At 36.3% G+C, this 21380-nt stretch overlaps 1 protein-coding gene across 2 annotated transcripts in view; it reads left to right on the forward strand.

The window, feature by feature from the left end:
• Positions 1 to 21380, forward strand: part of PLCB2 (phospholipase C beta 2) — a 73806-nt gene that overhangs the window by 5199 nt on the left and 47227 nt on the right. For both annotated transcript variants that reach the window (XM_087951719.1, XM_087951720.1), the window contains exons 3-7: positions 8105 to 8173; positions 9856 to 9996; positions 10984 to 11063; positions 17238 to 17291; positions 20515 to 20590. In XM_087951719.1, the coding sequence (XP_087807845.1) occupies positions 8105 to 8173; positions 9856 to 9996; positions 10984 to 11063; positions 17238 to 17291; positions 20515 to 20590 (420 nt within the window). The remainder of the gene's footprint in view (positions 1 to 8104; positions 8174 to 9855; positions 9997 to 10983; positions 11064 to 17237; positions 17292 to 20514; positions 20591 to 21380) is intronic.

Raw genomic sequence — 21380 nt, forward strand, 5'->3', positions numbered from 1 at the left:
TAACAATTTTGTGGGAAATATTGAAATGGAAAACTTTTTTTAGATAGGAAAAAAAAATATTTCTTGACATAAAACAAAAAATCTCAGAGATGTTGTAATCAATGAAACTGAGAGCTCTGAAACAGATGGTGGTTCAGGTTACATTTATTTTATTTATTTATTTATTTTGATTTGTCAATCACATACAAGATAATAGGTATAAGTATATACATAGTTATGAATACATGAAATGGGTACATATAAGAAAAATAAAAGAAACAATAGGACAGGGACGTTAGGCACGTTAGTGCGCTTATGCACGCCCCCTACAGACCTCTTAGGAAAGGGGTGAGGTCAATAGTAGACAGTCTAAGGTTAAGGTTACTTGGTCCAGAACTCTGACAGGCTTATTGGAACCGATATTGGTGAACGCCTAAAGTCATTTAATCCTTGTAAATTACTGTAAACAGTTGACTATCAGCCTGAGAAAGACCCAACAAGATTACAAGTAATGGACTCATATCTTTGCTTAATGTGGACATTAAACACTAGACAGGCTTAAGATAGTACCATTTGTAATTTAGCCATCTTATTCTGGATTTATAAAAAATAGATAAGCATCTGCTTGATGATTGATATTATATATGTCATGAAGATACATTGAAATAAGCTGTTCTAATTTCATTGGGTGTTAGAAGGGCCTTTGACATGGTTCAGGCTGAATTTATCACATGTTTTCTAGGAAGATATGGACTTCCACCATCTTTTGTGTATTGGATAATAATCTCGCATTTGCACTCAGTGGCAAGAGTTTTACAAATGCATTTATCTTTCAACCTATGAAGTTACAATGTGACACCCAGCAAGGATATTTCTTAATCTTTAATCTGGTTTTTGAACCATTAGTTCTTCCTATTTGTCTCCAGAAAATAAAAGTGTAGCGGCACTTGATACTGAATATAAATATACTGATTATCTTATAGTTGTTCTTGATAATCATGCAATATTGTCAACAAAGTTTATAGCATTTTGGTTTATATTCTGGTTACACTAATGACTGGAACACATTTAATTTGTTACTTTTGGAATTTATCATAAGATTTATATATAATATCCACTGACTATAGAATACTTACAGTAGGTTTACACTTAGCCCTCAACATATAACACAATTGGAATTGGAATTTGTAATGGTCATAACTTCAAAAACAGGTCATATATCATTTTTCCAGAGACCATCATATCATTGACAGTCATTAAACAAATTCTCATAAACTGATGGCTACCTATATATTGTTCTCAAAGTATATCAAATATGTTTTTTTTTCTTCCATTGAATCATATCCAATTCTTGGAGATTCTCTCTAGACAAATCCCTGCAGTGTTCTTGATAAGGTTTTGCAGAAGTGGTTTGCCATCGCCTCAAATATATCCAAATGTATAGATACAATTTTAATAGATAAGTTAATGGTTAAAATTCCCTTTAAGCCTTTGGGGCAAGATTAATCTTATAAAAATGGATATTACATAGAGATTAATGTATATTCTAGGGGGATTCCAATATTAATTCACTTAAGATATTTTACACAGATAAATAAGTTGATGAGAAAATATTTATGGGAATCTAAAGCCCCTTGAATAACCTTGACCAAACAGAAGTTACTTTATGAAGATAGCAGCTTTTAACATACCAGATTTTCAACTCCATCACTGGGGTTTTATTTTAATTTCTGCATGTGTTGGAAGAAAGTTTTTATGATTATTTTTCTCTCTGGGCCTATTTGGATAGCAAGTATATACGATTTCTTGGCAGGGGCCTGGTATACTTAAGGATTTTGACTTTCAGCCTTGACATATGCCAGGCATGTTCTTTTTTTTTAAAATTAATGCATAAAAGGTTATGATACGATCCAAAAACTGTATGAGGCTTTGACATGGTGGAATTAACCCACATGTGAAAATAGCAAGGAAGATGTTTTACTAGGATTCTTGGGCTAAACAAGCCACCAACACTTTAAATCAGTTGATTACTGATGTCTGTTTTAAGGAAGTTGAGAGATTGCATATTAAATATGATTTACCTGTATTATTTGCTTAGCAATTGAAATATGCATTAAACAGCATGGTCCTAATGTTCCAGCGCCCACTGAGGTGCCTGCAATTTTAGGATCCCTGAGAGTTGTAGCACTTAATTGGAAAGCATCAACTTTTGTGATCTTTTCTTCTCTAGCTATAGCCTTATTTTTGTTTCATATCACTACATACATCAATTCAATTTTGGGAATAAATATTGCCATTTAGGATCTTAAACTATACTCTTAAAACATGGAATTTTTTTTATCTCATGAAGAGCTTTGCTGTATCAGATCTAGGGGCCAGCAAAGAAGATAATTTTATATAACTTGAAAGAAACTTACCATTCTGATTTTAAGGAATGGATCCTGGGTATGAGTTTATTGTTTATTTATTGATTTTAATCTGCATGTATTAAATATAAGAAGTTGATACAATATGTTTCTCTGTGGTCTGGATTTAACACTAGGCTTAAGTAGTTATGTGGATTTTTTTCTGTTAATAAGGAAATTTTCTGATCACATTTAGTTTATTTTCATTACTGTAATGTATTTTTCTTTGCACTATATTTTCACTATTTTTTGTTCTTGTTGCATTTGTTTGTATTCCATATTTTAAAAATATTTTAATATAAGCAAAACGAAGACATGGTTTGAATATGTGAATCAAAGCCACAGATATAACAACAACAAACAGATATGTGTTTGAGATGTGGTGATTAGATAATACTGTGCTTGACCAGTAATAATGCATAGGAAAGGGATTCAATTATTTCTCAGTACAAAGAAAAACTGCAGAAAACCAGTGCTGTCAAGTTTGCACACTATTTTGCTTGCTTACTACTGCTTTCTAGCAGAAAGTCAGAGACTGTGGTTTGCAGTGACTTCCTTCTCTGCAGTAACTAATGCTTGAGAATTAGCCCACATATGAAGTATGTATTATTTGTTGTGCGTATAGTGGGAACTGGGAAAGTGTTAAATCTTAGAATAACAAAACAAAATTCTGGAATGGATCCACCTGAATGTTCATCTCACTTTAATATTTTGCTTACCAAACCCTGGACACCTAGATAATTTTAGGTCCCAGGCATAGTTACATTATCTTGTCTTTTCAGATGGTCATGAATCTTGTTTTGTTTTGTTTTGTTTGCTGCTTTTTGCAACACGTCCCTGTTTTACAGATGCCTCTATGACGTAGCTGCCTCCAGCTGCCTCTCCAAACTCTTCAGACATATAAAAATGTTTGCCAGTGTTCTGGGGTTTTTTTTTTAAATAAATAAATAATTCAAAGACATGCAGTTTTGGATTTTGAACTCACAACTACAACTCTAAAAATAAAATAAAACTCTCTTCCATTGGAACCACAAGTGGCCAAAGCTTTTTTGTTTTCCCCATCTTAGTAGCTTCTATCTAGATCCTTGTTTATACACAAAGTAAACCACCTGCAAAGGAAGATTAGTCAGCAGCTTATCTGCTCTCAGATGAAGGAAATTTATAGATTTGTCTTCTTAGCTTTATTCTTTTCACGGAATTCTTGCCAGAATGATTATCTATTATTTCGACATATTCATCTAGGTTTTGCATGATCTCTTTCAAGTGCATTCTGTGAAAACCCACTATGTCCCAGTTACCCCACTGAACTGTTTTTTTATATTGAAACCAGCTGTTGAAGAGGATTTTTTTTTTTTTGAGAAGAGAAGTGTCAGGAGATATAACAACCCATTGTCTCCCAGTCATTTTCTCTTTTCAAATTTAAATAGCACATTTTCTTTGCTTTGTGGAGTTCTTGGTACTCTGTGGGTGCTAGCCAGTTCGTAATGAAATGTTCACAAGCAACCAGCCAAGCTTAGAGAGTACCAACAATTTTATAGAAATTCTCTTCTATTAGAACCACAAGGGTCCAATACTTCCTTATTTTCCCCATCTCACTGGCTTCTAGATCCTAGTTTATACACAAAACAAACTATCTTGAAAGGAAGATTGCCGGTAGTCAACAGCTTATTTACTTTCACATGAAAGGAATGTATACATTTGTCTTTGTTTTTAAAACCACACAGAATTGAGAAGTGTTAATATTTCTTTGCAAATAATATTTAATTTGTCCCCTGAAATAGCTAACTTCAGCAAGCTGAAGAATTGTGATAACACTGTTAGATATATAATATGAACCCTTTGAAACAAAAATCCTAAGGCAGATTTAAGCTTCTTTCCTCTGGCTGCTGCAAAACTTCAAGAAACCAAAATAATAAAATGAGACTCGTACGTTTTTAAAAATTGCATGAACGAAGATCAGTGATTGTATCAGAGCTGCCATTATCCTTGCTGTTGCTCAGCAATAACCACAGAACAGCAATGTTTACTTTGGTTCAGAGAGAAGGTGGGGAGGGATGAGCCAAATTTCAATAGTTAGAAAGTGCAAATTGTGCAATGAGCAGTATACTCAAGCAAGAGTCTTTGCAAAACTCAGCCTTTTTTTTTAATAAAGTTTTATTTGGGTTTTCACACATACAAAATACAAATAAAACATCTTTTTTTGAAAATAACATGGTCCCGGGTTGAACTTCTTTATAGAGACACAAAACTCAATTTCATGCTCCTTTTTGTATTCTATTCCATATCTTATACTATTTTACATTTTCTATATAGTTTTTCCCCTCTTTTAATTTTCTCAATTTTATTTTGATTATCTCATCTCAATTCAAGTCATTATATTTATATTTTTGTCTGTTCTGTTTCAATTTCATATTATATTTTCTCATTAAACTAATTTTCTCCTGTAGTTACTAATTGGAGTATGACACCTTTATATCTTTTAATTATATCCATTCAACTCTTATTTAAATTTCAATATATACCTTAAGGTTATGTCCTTCAATATAATACATAATACATAACTTCCAATCAAATTCTGCTTGGTACATTCTTATAATACACACTATATTCTTTTTTAAAAAAAGATTGTAAATATATGTAATTATAAACCCTCATCCCATCCCAGTTCAGTTGTATCATTAATAATCATTAAAATCTTAACATCTTTAACACTTCTTTTCAATTAAATATCATACTTCCTTAAAAACACATATAATCTCCATAATTAATTTTTCCCTTATTTCTCTTCACATATGTTTTATAAATCATTAAATATACCTTTTGTTACATTTATTTATTGACAAGCATTCCACTGAATTACGATAGCTATTTTATCAGACATTTTAATCATACATTGTTTCATATTTTCTAAAATTATTTCTGTTTCTAATATAACAATACTATCTTATGTACCTTTGCAGAATCCCTTTTTCCATTAAGTTTTCACCCATTATCTCTAAATAGGCCCTCTTTCTCTATATTTTGCTTCTGTCCTTTATAACTTCTTTTCCTTTCTTTCTTCCCTCTCATCTTCTCCCTCCCCTTTTTACCCCTTGTCTCTCTACTTCTAATTCTCTCTTCTGCATTTCCCTCTTCTGTTGCTTTCTGATTTTATACTTATTTTTCACTCTATTTTTTGGGGGGGAGTTGTTTTTCCCAATCTTAAACTTTCCATTGTCTTTCCCCCCTTTCCTTTTTTCCCCCCATCTAAGATTACTTGTTCATTAAAGGTGGCTTCTTCTTTGTCGCAATCTTCTTGTTCTGCAGGCATTTCTTGTTGTTTCTCATAATTCCAAATCTCCATTTCTAAAAACTGAAATACGAAGCCAAAAGAACCTCTCCCTTCTTGTGCATCTTCTTTGTACTTTTTAAGTTCCATTTTCAGTTCTTCTAAAAGTGGAGCCATTTTAAACAATTTTAAACAACCACCCAATTGATTTTAGTCATTCAAAACAATAACCAAGAATCCAGAAATCATCAAGTAATCCAGATAGTCCCGAGTTATATCTTCTTATTTATTTTTCGACTTTCTCTTCCTGGGGTTTTTGTTGCAATATTTCAGTTAGAATGTATCTTTTGGAAGTCTTGTTGAGATTTTGCTGTAAGTTCTTTTTTAATTCCAGGCAGTCTCGTCCCTTCCAGATCCTGCCCTTTTATTCTTTTTCTCTCCTTTCCTGTTTTCAAAAGCTTTTAATTATCCAGAAATTTTTATTATCCCTTTGACTTTTTATTTTCAGCATTAAATGCCTATTGATGTCAAAGTGGATTTTTTTCCAATTTCTTGCTTAAGTCTCTTAGCTGTCAGTATAGGAAAAGGAGAAAACCAAATCTTTTCCCTTTTCCCTCTCCTTTGCAGCTTAAAAATCTTCTTAGGGAACAATGTTATTGTTTTTTAATAGTTTCAATTCCAGGGTACCTTATTTGTTGCTTTTGCTGTTTGACCCGGTCAACCAAAACTTTCTCTTCTTACCTTCCTCCTTCACATTTTTTTCCGGCCGAGTTCTTCTTTGTGGTGGCCATTTCTGGCCACCGCTGCAACCGCCTTCGGGAAAGGGTGTAATGGCCAGCTGGGGAGGAGAGATGTGGCTCTCCTCAACCCTGCAGGCAGTCTCCCCCCTCTTCACCACCTCTATGGGGTGGCTTAGCCCCAAAACCAGCCGGCTCGGGGCGCTCCAGCAGCAAGCACGGATCGAAGCCTTGCAGAGATGAGGTTTCGGTCTGTTGCTGAAGAAGCTCAAACCGGAAGCCGCAAAAGTCAGCCTTTTGTGATAGGCCCAATGCTGGTGTTCTACCGGTTCAGCCCGGTTCTGCTGAGCTGGTAGCAGCGATGAGCAGTGAAGACTGAACTGGTTCTGCCACTCTGCTGTTGGGTCCACCCACCTGCCCAGGCTACCATACTCACCTTTATCCTCTGAATTAGAAGCGCAGCTGCTTTGCGTGGCACAGCAGAGTGCTGCGCAGCAGTGCTGAAGCGACCAGGATCATGCAGGCTTGCAGGAGGTGAGTTAGAATGCCTCTGTGCCTGCACAAATGCCTTTGCCCCTGCGCAAAGTGTGCATTTGACACACATGCGCACACAAAGTGTGTGCACGTGCACTCCCACCGAAGTGGTGGTAAAAATATTTGAATCCCACCATTGGATAGGCCAGTCCAGAAATGAGACTCCACAAGGACTACTGGAGCTCTATTGCAGGATATAATAATAGAATCTCAAAAGCCTGACAATATGGCTATGTCTTCTGTCTGGCATATAGTGTGAAATCTGGCAGAACTGATTCATTAGAGTTGATTTATTGTCAATCATTTTCAGCAATTTTGATTTATTTTATTATTGTCCCACAGGTAGTCCTCGACTTATGAACTACAATGTAATCCAAAATTTCTGTTGCTAAGCAAAAAAAAATTGTTAAGTTTTACGACCTTCCTTGCACACTGTTTTTAAGTGAATCGCTGTAATTGTTAAGTTAGTAACACGGTTGTTAAGTGAATCTGGCTTCCCCATTGACTTTGCTTGTCAGAAGGGCACAAAAGGTGATCACATGACACTGGGACCCTGCAACGGTCATAAGTACAAATCAGTTAACAGGCATCTGAATTTTGATCATGTGACCATGGGGATGCTGCAATGGTTGTGTGAAAAAAGATCATAAGTCACTTTTTTCAGTACCATTGTAACTTTGAACGGTCACTAAATGAATGTAAATCAAGGATTATATTGTATTATTGTATTATTCTAAACAATAGGTCAATAGGTACTATTTCATCATTTCTCCAGTAAAATACGATGTAAAAAGAGTTCGCTGGAGCAATGTATTCATAAGCATCTAGGCATCTTTCCAAGAAATACATTTTTCATAAAATGATTTTTATATGCTGTAGCTGTTGAACAGCAATTTGATTTTTCCCCAGCTTGGATTTCCCCCCCAGCAATTTACTGTTTTGAAGTGATCTGACAAAGAAGGTCTTTGAATCTACTTGTAGTGGAATCTGTTAGATTTAAACCTATAGAAAAATTGATAAAATATACTGTATGCTAATTCATGTTCACTGAAGCTCAGTCCCAAAGATGGTTAGGTTTCTGGGTAGTGTGCTTATTTATGCAGAATGATCTGGATTTGAGGTTTATGTTTTGTTTTTCACAGAAGCTAAAATTGTGCATGCTACTTTTTATTATTTTGCAGGAGATTGAATTTTTGGATATTACAAGCATCCGAGATACTAGAGTGGGGAAATTTGCAAAGATTCCTAAAGTAAGTTTATGACATGATACGTAAAAGTCTTCTCTAACCTAATGTCTTTCAAATTTAGGAGACTTTGGTTCCTGAAATTGGGTGAGCTGACTGAGAATTTAGAAATCAAGGACAACTGTCCTTTCATCTTTTGTGATAAACTTAAACCCAAAGCTGTCACCAGCAGGAAAAAGGAGCAGGGTTTTGATTGTGCAGTTGTGACCATCTTGACATTTTTCGTATCTCCCCAGGATGTCCCTGCTCACTGCTGTTTTATCAGCAAGTCAAAAATGCTTTTGTAGTAATTTCCCCCCTCATCTTTTGTAACAACATGCATAGTACGAAAGGTCAATGGCAATTTGAGATGATACGGAAAAACAACTTCCACTCCAAAATAATAGCAGTCTTAGAATGTATTTAAGTGCCTGCAGCTGTACTGGAAAAAAGTGGATTTTTCCATCTGCATCTTTCCCTTCCCATTATGTTCTCCCCAGCTCTAAAAATGCGACTCAGAAGGTCCTATCGTGCAAAGTAATTTCTCCAAATTTGGCAGTGACACCTTCTCCGTTTGAGTTCTATTCCCGTATGATTTCTCAGAGATCTGAAAATAATTCTGCTAGCAGTCTGGCACAGCTGAATGCTAACAAACTTTAACAGAAAAGATTGAGAAGACTGTGCCTCCTTTGTATGCCATGAAGAAACACAATATTGCTGAAGAAAGGGAAGGACAGCAAAAGTATTGATTTTTAGAAGTAAGAGTCAAGCTTATACAGTGAACTATCATGGAGGGAGGAAACTTGTAGACATAAAATTGGTGTGTGTGTATATGTGTGTGTGTTAGTTATAGGCTACAGAAGTGCACTATTGCTAGGAAGTTGGGGTTTGCATGCACTTAAAGGAGTTCAGAAAAGAAAAGAAAAAAGATCAGTTTGAATGGCAATAGCCAAAGTCTCCCATGGTCAAGTCACACAGGGCATTCTTGACAACACTTGAAAGTGCAGCATCAACAAGATCACAGCTTTACAATATTTCTTTCTTAGTGCCAAACAAGGACCAATTTATGTAAGCATTTTGTAATACAATGATATGTGACTCACTTGCATGGCATTTCTTGTATTTCTTTAACTATCCTCCTGATGCAACAGCATTAAAATGGAAGTGTTCAAGTAGTTCCTCCTTTTCCCAGAGTAACAACTGACACATTTAATTTTAAGATCAATTATTGCAATGCTCCTCTGTACTGAGCAGCAGCTGCATTTTGAAAAATAGCCATTAGTTGGGACAAGATTCCAGTGTAGATACTGTCTTTGCTCTGCTTCCTTAGAAGTTATCCTGTACTTCCAGACTAGGAGAGATATTTAGGATTCTTATCAGAGTCAAGCTTGTGGAACAAGATGAAGAGAAACAAAATATCTTCAAAATGTCTTGCTGATTGAATGCAAATTAAAAAAGCAGAATATTGAAAACATTTTTTTCTTCAATAGCCCTATGTTGGTTATAGCATTTAAAGGCCATTTTGATAAGATGTGCAATAATATACGCCTAAGAAGCAATTATTTTCATTAAAGTATTCTTTTGTGTTCAAAAACTCCAATCCCATTTTGAATTTTAAAGCAGGTTTTTCTCAAGTCTTCTCACTTCTGCTTTCAGTTTTTCTTCTTAATGTGTTTTTATTTATTAATTTCTATATCTATCCTTTGCAGAATCACAAACTCCGAGAAGTTTTCAACTTGGATTTTCCAAACAACAATTTTCTTCACAAGATATTGACTGTGGTTTCTGGTCCTGATATGGTGGACCTCACATTTCACAATTTTGTTTCTTATAAAGAAAATGTTGGCAAGGTAAGAAAATAAACTAAAGTTCCAGATGTTAATGTAAGCAAAAGCTAACCAAAATAGCCATACAGTACCATATTTGAGAGAAGCAGTTGACATTATGTCTAAAGTGCTGTGTTAGAGATGCAGGGTATTTTTTTGCAATCCTAATGTCCAAGCTGGTTTAAAACCAGTGTCTGCCATCTCTGGTTTAAAGCTGGTTTAAAATCAGTGTCTGCCATTTCCTCCCTAAAGTATTTCACATAATACAGCCATGGACAAAAATGGAACAATATATGATTGTTTTAAAAGCTAAATAAACATAATATCAGTGTAATATAGTGGTTATGCTAGGCCTGATTACTTTCATATTCAAATCTCCACCCAGTTATGAATTCCCTTCATGACCTTGAAATACTCATGATGTCCTAGCCAAATCTACCTCACAGAACTGTGATGAAAACAAAAGATGGCAGGGAGAACCAAGTGTATTGGACGGAACTATTTATTTATTTATTTATTTATTTGTTTGTTTGTTTGTTTGTTTTGTCAAGCATGTATTAGATAACAGATATAAGTATAAAATGATTATGAATACATGAAATGGATACGAATAAAAGGGGAACATTAGGACAGGGACGGTAGGCACGTTGGTGCGCTTATGCACGCCCCTTACAGACTATCTTCAAGAAAACTTGGAGTTGATATTTATTGACCTTCTATTTATTTTGACAATTGCCTAAATATGAATATCAAAGTGATCATCCATTTTACATAGAAGGAGAAAGATGTCAATTGCTTCCACTTAGTTTAAATACATAGAAAGTAAATGTCAATGATTCAAAAAATGGCATAGATTAGAATCTTATCTTTAGAAAGGATAGTCAAAATGGAAAATGAGCATTCATTCCATGTGGAAATACTGCCTGGCACACCCACTCATGGGCTGAAATGTAGATGTTATACTTCACAAGTTTTGGACTTTCAGATTGTACCCTTGACTTCATTTTTCAGAACTGGGCAGATGATATGATGGACTTCGTTCGGAACCCCTTTATATACAATGCTTCCCGTTACACTTTCCTGGAGAAAATGTGAGTAGTTATTTACAAAGGTTGTATTTCCAAGTATTTCTTGGCAGTTCTAGTAATATAGTATGGTAGCTGAATGAAGTTGAAAGCTGGTCATTTAAAAACACTGGAGTATGATGTTGTCTTAGGAGGCGGGTCCATACTCTTCCCTTCAAGAACATGGAGGAGTTGCAATATTCTATAAAATGTCTCTAAATCTAAAAAAAGATCCAAATTATACAAGAGCTTGCTCTTCCCAAGACCATCATCTGTGAACTGTCTTTAAACATCTCAATCCGCTTCTTACTTTGCTATCGTGCCCCTGACTATGATATAATTCATGCAAACAAGCTAACTTCACTACTGACATGGGCTGCCTCCTGCCCACACCCTCTCATTTTTCTTGGTAACCTCAACTTACCTCTTATAAATTGGACACTAAATGAATGTACATATGAACCCATTCATACAACCCTGTACAATGCCGTTGCCACACTAGGACTGGAACAACTAGTAACCAACAATACTAGACTTAACTGCCTCGATCTCATCTTCTGCAACAGTTTGAATTCAATTTATGGAATACAGATTAATGAACCCATTTCCAACAGTGACCACAGCATGATTGACTTTTGTCTCAACATATGTCCTCACAAAAATCACCATAATGACAGGATCCCCAATTATAACTTCAAAAAAGGCAACAAAGATCTCTCATCTCTTGATTGGCAAATTCTATTCACTCGATGCAATACTGTAGAAGACCATTACAACATATTTTTACTTGAAGTCAAAAGAGTCATCAAACTATATGTACCAATAACAACTCCCAAATCAGAAAAAACAAATTACCCATAACAATAAGGAAGCTCCAATCCAAAAAGAAATCCCTTTGGCGGAAAAACAAATCTGGTCATGTTGCCAACTTTAAAAGCTGATACAAAAATTTATGCCACCAGATAAAGACTGAATGTACCAATTATCACATTAAACAAGAGGAAAACCTTCTACGCACCAATTCCACCTGCGCTTTCTACAATTTTGTAAACAACAAACTAAAAGACTCAAGGTCCATCCCACCCCTAAAAGAACCAAATGGTAACGATGACACCATTAAAGCCAACCTCTTTAACACATTTTTTGGCTCAGTATTTGTAAACAGCAATGGATCATGCCCAATATTTCCTAGTCGAACCACAGACAACTACAATGATCTAATACATATCGATTTTACAGAAGACAATGTTGAAAAAGCACTCCGCAATCTAAAACCATCTTTATCTATTGGACCGGACGGAGTTTGTGCCTACTTCTTAAAAAAGCTATCCACTGCCATAGCTGAACCGCTAAGCATAATCTTTGAAAAATCTTTCAGGACCAGCTCCTTGCCAAATCTATGGTCACTAGCCACAGTCATTCCCATCTTCAAAAAGGGAGACCCCAGCCTAGTTGAAAATTACAAACCAATCTCTTTATGCTGTGTCACCTGTAAAGTCATGGAATCAATTATTAACCAATCCATTATCCTCCACTTAGAGACAAACAACCTACTCTCTAACAAACAGTTTGGTTTCAGAAGGAAACTGTCCTGTAACCTGCAACTCTTGCACTGTAAAAACATATGGACTACACAACTTGATCAGGGCAAAGCAATTGACGCAATTTACATAGACTTCTGTAAAGCCTTTGATTCAGTGGTACACGGCAAACTACTCCTAAAACTAAGGTCTTATGGTATCTCTGGATATCTGCATAACTGGATAGAAGCATTCCTGTCAAACAGGCAACAAATTGTCAAAATTGGAAGTATCCTATCAAATCCTGTACCTGTCAACAGTGGTGTCCCCCAAGGAAGTGTTCTGGGACCAACTCTCTTCATACTCCATATTAATGACCTCTGTGATTATATTAAGAGCAACTGCGTTCTTTTCGCTGATGATGTAAAGCTATTCAACACCACAGACAATACTGCTACCCTTCAAAAAGACCTCGACTATGTATCAGAATGGTCAAACAAATGGCAACTTCAAATATCAACAAATAAATGCTCTATCTTACATATTGGCAAAAAAAACCAAAAAATAAAATACAAGCTGAATAGTCAAGACATTGTTGATGACAAAAACTTTGTCAAGGACCTTGGAGTACTCATCTCAAATGATCTAAGTGCTAGAGCCCACTGTAACTACATAGCTGAAAAGGCATTAAGAGTTGTTAACCTAATCCTGCGTAGCTTTGTCTCCGGTAATATCACTCTACTAACTGGAGCATATAAAACATTTGCTAGACCAATACTTAAATACAGCTCCTCAGTCTGGAATCCGCATTACATATCTGATATTAATACAATTGAGAAAGTCCAGAAATATTTTATGAGAAGAATCCTCCTCTACTCGTAGCAGAATACCTTATGCCACCAGACTTGAAATTTTAGACCTAGACAACCTAGAACTATGCCGCCTTCGGTTCGATCTAAGTATAGTATATAAAATTAAATATTAAATTAAATATCTTTAAACCAAGATTTTGTTTAAGTTCTCCTAATTGTTTTATTTTAAATTTCTTCTCTAACAGTGATATTATTTTAGTAACTTCTTGTACAGTTTTGGTGATTAATGCTATGTCATCAGTAAACAATAGCAACAATGACACTACACCATTACTTACCTTTTTAAATAAAAATGGATCAGCCATGCCAGCTACAAAACCTATCTTAGTTAATTCCTTAACTATACACTGGTTCCACTCATATCCTGATTGCTTTAAGCCATAAAGACTCTTTTTCAATCTCCAGCAATCAGTTGTATTATCATTTTTGATACCTAAAGTTTTCTTTAAATAAATAGTGTGTTGCAATGGTGCATGCAGATATGCTGTCTCTACATCTAAATGATTTATAATGTATTTCTCTTTAGCTGCCCACACTAATGCTGCTCGTAATGTAGTAGTCTTCAGACTAGGTGCAAACACCTCATCGTAGTCGTTTGCTGTCTGATTGAACCCTTGTGCTACTAACCTGGCTTTATGGGTAACAGTCCCACCCACACCTGTCTTAAGTTTATAAATCCATTTACACCCTATGGCTTGTTCACCTGGTGGTAACCTGACATTTTCATATACCTCCAGTTTTTGTAAAGATTTCAGTTCCTTATCCATTGCTTCCTGCCAAGCAGCCTGATCCTGCAGGATACAATTTCAGTTCATTATAGTTACCAGGATCTGTATCCACTTGGCATACAACACTAGCCTGAGATCTATCAGGTGGTTGTGTTACTTGGGTTGAACGTCTTGGTAATACAGGGATAACTGGTGGACTCTCCTGTTCCACCTGCTCCTGTTCTTCTATTACCTCCTGTGCCTGTTCTCCTACCTCCTCCTGTGCCTGTTCTTCCTCTTTAATGGCTATTCATGGTTTACTTAATTCATCTTTAGGGACTATTTGGGTGTCAATAATAATATCATTGCTGGATTCCTGTTCCAGTTTATTCTACCCAACGTGCTCAAGAAATTTAGCACTAGTGCTACAATAAACATGAGCTGTGCCTGGATCCCAAAATCTAAACGATCTATGGTTGGCTTCGTAACCTACGAAAAATAATTTCCTAGCTCTATGTTGCCCTTTCAATCTTACTCGTGAGGGAATATGCACCCATGCTGGAGCTCCAAATGTGTGTAGATAACTTAAATTTGGCTTTCTGCCATGCCACCGAGTGAATGGCAATTCTCCAGTTGTTGTATTAACTACATTGTTTAACACATGGTTACTACACATTATGGCTTCACCCCACAGTGTTTCAGGCAAACCTGAATCAGATAACATAGTGCGAGCCATGGCTTGTAACGTTTGCCCTCTTCGTTCTACAAACGAGTTATGTTGTGGTCTGTAGGGTGCAGAACGCTTATGCTCTACACCAGCCAATTTCAACATAGTTTGGAATCTCTTGTTAATAAACTCAGTCCCATTATCAGTAACTAAAGTAATTACTTTACTCCTCGTTTTTCTCTCAGCAAATCTTAGCCAGTTAAAGAAATGTTGGAATGTTTCTGTTTTGTTTTTCATGAGATAGCAGAAACCGTACCGTGAGTAATGGTCCATTATACTCAAAACATAGCAGGCACCTCCCAAACTGGGTTTCTTAGGACCAATTATGTCAGCAAACACAACCTCTAAAGGTTCTTTGGTCTTAAACCCATTCAGTCTGTTTGCAGGAGTAACCTTGCTTTTCTCTTGGCTACAAGCATTAAGTTTAAATACTTGCTACAGGGTTTTAAATTTACTCCCTCTGACAAGTCAACAGTTTGTTTCAGCATTTTGAAATTAATGTGCCCTAGACATCTATGCAGTAAATCTATATAAAGGTTACTACATAACCAATATTAACTAAAGCCCTTACTGATAATAAATTGAATTTCAGTTTAGGTACATATAACATAGTTAAATGCTCATCTACACATGAACAATATGCAGTACCTTCACTAGATGCTTTCAACTTCCATCCATTTGCCAATGATACATGTTGCTTACTCGTAGACATCTTTACAAACCTCTCTCTATCTTTAGTAATGCACTGCGATGTTTCACTATCAACAACCCACAAATCATGGTTTACAGTTGAATTGCTAGACATAGCTAAACTAACATTCTTCTTAGCCTTCTGGTGTTTGCCAGTATTCTGTCATTTTCCCTTCTTACAGAATCTAGCTATATGTCCCCTAGCCCCACAAGAAAAACATTTCCTAACAATATAGGCAGTTGAACACAAATCCTCTTCTTGTGGTTGTTCCTTTCTCAGTTGATCTCTATCCAACCGTCTTCTTGCTTCTTCTAACAACTTTCCGGTTATGTCAGTTAATGTCAGTTTATCTCTGGGCAGGACTTCCAGTGAAGATACATACTACGCAAAATTAGACTGCATTTCATAGACCAGGAAACATAGATTGTTCCATCCAACTGAGTTATCAGTGATAGACTTGTTGAAGGGTCTTGTGCCATCTTTACCAGGATAGTAACCCACAATTAAACAGTAAACAGCTGTCTGTATACAGTACTGTGCATTCACACCAACTGTCAGTTATCTGAGCCTGGTATGATCTGGGCCCATAACCAGTGTTGAGGTAATTCCCCTTTAGGAGAATGAGCACACACAGGGAGACATAGTGAGAGTGATGAAGAATAACACACATCCAGCACACAGATACACTGTATAGTAAAATGTAGGTTTTTACTTCCAGTAAAACCGTTAAGCAAAGTTCAACAAACAGTCCAAGTCATTCACGGTTAAAGCAGTCAGTTTTCAGTCCAGGGATAATCCAAATATCAAAGTCCAGTATCATAAACAGTTCAGTAACAGACTTACATCAAATCCAAGAAGAACTATGATCAGCAACAATCAGTAGGGAAATGCAGGAACAGCAATACTCTTAACAACAGGAGAACAACACAACCCAGGTTTCTGGCTCCATCTTATGGCCGTTTGAGGAACCACACCCAATTACAATTTTAGCATTCCCTTAAAGAGACAGTATTAAAATGTCTATCCTGGTTTATATATTTTCCAACCCAACTGTTAGATGACTTACATTCCTAACATTACTGTCCCTGTCCTATTGTGTCTTTTTTTCTTATTCGTATCCATTTCATATATTTATAACCATGTTTATACTTATACCTGTTATCTAATAATTGTTTGACAAAATAAATAAATAAATAAATAAATAAATAAAATAAATAAATAAGAAACAAAAAGCAACAGTCAAATATAAGCAAGACATTCTCTTCACATGGTAGCTGATGAAAATCCAGTCCTAGTAGCATCAACTTGTTGAAATTCATCTTATTGATCATTTGGGACCATAGGAGAAAGAAAAAAGGGACTTCCTCTATTTCTTTGCTGGTCCCTACTCTTCTTTCCTAAACCATTCTCTTCCTTCTCTTTGTATCCCTCCTGTGAAAACAGGCTTGACACGACAACATATAACTTTAATTGCATTTTTTGGATCTTAAAAGCCTCTATTTTGGATACTTTTAACAGACTTGATTCTAGTCACACAGGCTCCAGGTTCCAGTTCCTGAGGTAATCAAACCAGAGTTACCTCAATTGTTTTTCCCTACAATTCCTTCACTACCTTCCTTCATTCTTTTTTGTCCCAGAACTTATTAAACTAATAAAAATGTATCTGTTCTGCCCTTTTCTGCAGTCTGGTGAAACTGAAGCTGCAACTGAATGCTGAGGGGAAAATTCCTGTCAAGAAGTGAGTATGATGTTCATATTATTTATTTATTTTCATTTATTTATTTGATTTGTCAATCGCTTACAAGATAATAGGTATAAGTATAAACATGAGTAAGAGTACAGGAATAGGTACAAATAAATGGGGACAATAGGACAGGAATGGGAGGCACAATGGTGCGCTTATGCACGCCCCTTAGGAATGGGGTGAGGTCAATAGTGGATAGTTTGAGGTTGAAGGAGTGGGGGCTTGAGGATGTTACAACAGAGTCAGGTAGTCAATGCATTCCAGGCATTGACTACTCTGTTGCTGAAGTCATACTTTCTGCAATCAAGTTTGGAGCAGTTAACATTGAGTTTGTATCTGTTGTGTGCTCTTGTATTGTTGCGGTTGAAGCTGAAGTAGTCATTGACTGGTAGGACATTGTAGCAGATAATTTTGTATACTACACTTAAGTCCAACTGTAGGCGCCGTAGTTCAAGATTGTCCGAGCCCAAAATTTCAAGCCTGGTGATATAGGGTATTCTGTTGTGAGCAGAGGAGTGTAGTACTCTTCTCGTGAAATATTTCTGGACTCAATCAATTGTATTAATATCTGATATACAGTGCGGATTCCAGACAAATGAGCTGTATTCGAGTATTGGTCTAGCAAAGGTTTTGAATGCCCTAGTTAGCAATTCAATATTTCCAGAGGAGAAGCTTCGTAAAATTAGATTTACAACTCTTAATGCCTTTTTGGCAATGCTGTTACAGTGAGCTCTAGCGCTTAGATCATTAGATATGAGTACTCCGAGGTCCTTGACAGAGTGAGGGTCATCAATGAGGTCATATCCGCCTAGTTTGTATTTGGTGAATTGATTTTTTTACCAATGTGTAGGACAGAGCATTTGTTGGTTGAGATTTGGAATTGCCAAATGTTTGACCATTCAGACACATAATCAAGGTCACTTTGAAGAACAGTAGCATTGTCGGTGGTGTTGAATAGCTTTACATCATCTGCAAAGAGGATGCAGTTGCTAATAAGGTGATCGCAAAGGTCATTTATATAGAGTATAAAGAGTGTGGGTCCTAAAATGCTGCCTTGGGGGACACCACTGTTGACTGGAGCAAGGTTTAATATAGTGCTCCCTATTTTTACTATTTGTTGCCTGTTTGACAGGAATGCAGTAATCCACTTATGAAGGGATCCGGAAATGCTGTAAGAGTTTAGTTTTAACAGTAGTTTGTCATGTACCACTGAATCAAAGGCTTTGCAGAAGTCTATGTAAATTGCATCTATTGCTTTACCCTGGTCGAGTAGAGTAGTCCATATGTTTTTGCAGTGTAGGGAGTTGTAGGTTGCAGGACAATTTTTTCCTGAAACCAAATTGTTTTTTGGAGAGTAGGCTGTCTCTAAGTGGAGGGTGATGAATTGGTTAATGATTGATTCCACGACTTTGCACATGACACAACACAGTGAGATTGGTCTGTAGTTTTCAACCAGGCTGGGGTCACCTTTTTTGAAGATAGGGATGACCGTAGCTAAGGACCATTAGGGGTTCTGCTATGGCAGAGGAGAGCTTTTTTAAGAAGTATGAACATAATCTATCGGGGCCAATAGATAGGGATGGTTTTAGGTTTTGTAGTGCCTTTTCTACATTATCTTCTATAAAGTCACTATGTAGTAGATCATTGCAGTTAGTTGTGGTACAACTAGGAAATGTGGGCCATGAGCCATTGCTGTTTACAAAGACTGAACTGAAGAATGCGTTGAAGAGGTTGGCCTTAACAGCTTCGTCGCTACAGTCTTTCCCATTTGGTCCCTTTAGAGGTGGGATGGTTCTTGAGTCTTTAAGTTTGGAGTTTACAAAATTGTAGAAGGCATGGGTAGATTTTGCACATAGTAGGTTTTCCTCCTGCTTACAGTAATAATTTGTGCATTCTGCCTTTATCTGTCGACATAAGGTGTTGTATCGGTTTTTAAAGTTTGCTACATAGCTAGTTTTGTTTTTACACCATAGTGATTTTTTTTTTTATTGAAGTTTTCTTATTGTTATGGGCAATTTTTTGTTTTTTTGTTTTTTAGGGATTACTAATAGTACATATAGTTTAATGACTCTTTCAAGTTCAAGTAAGAATGCATTAAAATGGTCTTCTGTAGTATTACAGTTAGAGAACAGAAAGTGCCAATCAAGAGATGATAGGTCGGCATCTATGAGGTCATAGTTGGCTTTTTTGAAATTGTATTTTGGAGATCCATCATTATGATCTTTGTGAGGGCATACATTGAGACAAAAGTCAGTCATACTGTGGTCACTGTTTGAAAAGGGTTCTTGTATTTGTAGGCCATAAATTGAGTTTGAGCTGTTGCAGAAGATGAAGTCGATGCAGTTGTTGACTCTAGTGTTGTTTGTTACTAATTGATCCAGTCCCAGTGTGGTAACAGCATTGTACAGGATTGCATGTATGGGTTCGGATGTACATTCATTTAGGGTCCAGTTTATAAGAGGTAGATTGAGGTCACCAAGGAAAATAAGAGGGTGTGGACAAGAGGCAGCCCATGTCAGCAGTGAAGTTAGTTTGTTTGCATGAACTATGTCATAATCAGGGGCTCTGTAGCATAGTAAGAAGTGGATAGTGGTATTTAAGGACAGTTCACAAATGATGGTCTCTGGTTAATGGTTAATCTCTGGTTAATTGGTTAATGGCGCACTCAATTCTGAGAGGATCCTGGGTCATGGCAATAACATAAGCTCCCATTGGGCTTTGGGCAAAGATGTGACCAGCTAATCTCTATTCCAAGTGTATATTTATTCAATGTTTTTCAGATGGAATGGCATAATCCCACAAAATACAATTGAATGTATTCTAGTGGTCCTGAGAATTATCCCAAAATCATGTCTGCAACATTTGAGAGAAAGTCACTGAAAAACAAAAGTTTTGATTTCTGGATATCTTTGTTAAAATGTGTTGTATATTTCAGAAATCCATGCTCTCAAATAAAAACCCCATTGAGCTTCATAAACACAGAGGTTTCAGCCCTATTCACTTTAGGAATGTAACTGCTCTGCCTAATATAAACCTTAGACATTGAAGGTTTACGGTTGTTGAACTCTACTCTGACAAAATATTCTCCTTCAGGAGGAGTTTTGTTTATTTTACTATTACAATGGTTCTTCTTTATGGTCAGTCTTCCCACTAGAACATTACTGTCTCCCACTAGTGGCCCTGGCTCTCTTTAATTTATCATTCCTTTCTTTTTCAGTATTTTTCAAATGTTTCCCGCAGACAGAAAAAGGGTAGAAGCAGCATTAAGTGCCTGTCATCTTCCACAGGGGAAGGTAAGTAATTATTTTTTTCTTACATGTATATTCCCCAGAATTCATAGACTGAATTGGAATTTAATCCTGAGCAAGATATATAAATTATGTAATAAACACAGATTTCCATAGACTTTTCATCAAAGCTCTTGAGCAAATGGTTTTGATCCTTCAGCCCAAAACTTTGCTATGTTGAACAACCACATCTGAAAAAGGGATTCTAAGCAGCTTCGTCTGACAGATCAGGAAATAAATGGGTAGAAACAGTTTGTATGAGATCACCGAGACTACTGAATTCGGCGAATATACTCTTGTGCTCCTATAAGAATGTGCATATTTTATTTAGGTTTAATATTTGAATAAAGTGATTGTTGGTAAATGTGTTCATATTGGTTGATGTCAAGACTAAGGCATTTGATACAATCCTGTATATTGAAAATGAGGAGAGGAACACTGTTGAACATTTAAACAAATGGTGAATTGGAATCTATTGCCAATCTACCAGTGTACCAGAAATAACTGTACATGTAGTCCTTGTTTAGGAACTGCTTCAAACAGCAACAATTCACAACTAATGGCAGTGATTAAAAAAAACTAACTTTGCAACCAACGCCCACACTTACGATCTTTGCAGCATTTCTATCGTGTTTACCATTACAGTTAGTTTGTCAACTTTGAACTGAACCTGGCAGCAGCCATTTTCCTGTTCCTCAGTTGCCACACAGAGGGGGAAGGGGGAAAGGAGGTTGGAATGTGTTACGAGACACAACAGAGAGTTTTCTGGTGAGAACCAAGGTCATCTCTATTGGCA

The sequence above is a fragment of the Notechis scutatus genome, chromosome 1, assembly GCF_049901735.1.
Source record: "Notechis scutatus isolate UNSWTSFEM ecotype Mainland chromosome 1, rNotScu1.2, whole genome shotgun sequence".
NCBI classification, from domain to species: domain Eukaryota; kingdom Metazoa; phylum Chordata; class Lepidosauria; order Squamata; family Elapidae; genus Notechis; species Notechis scutatus.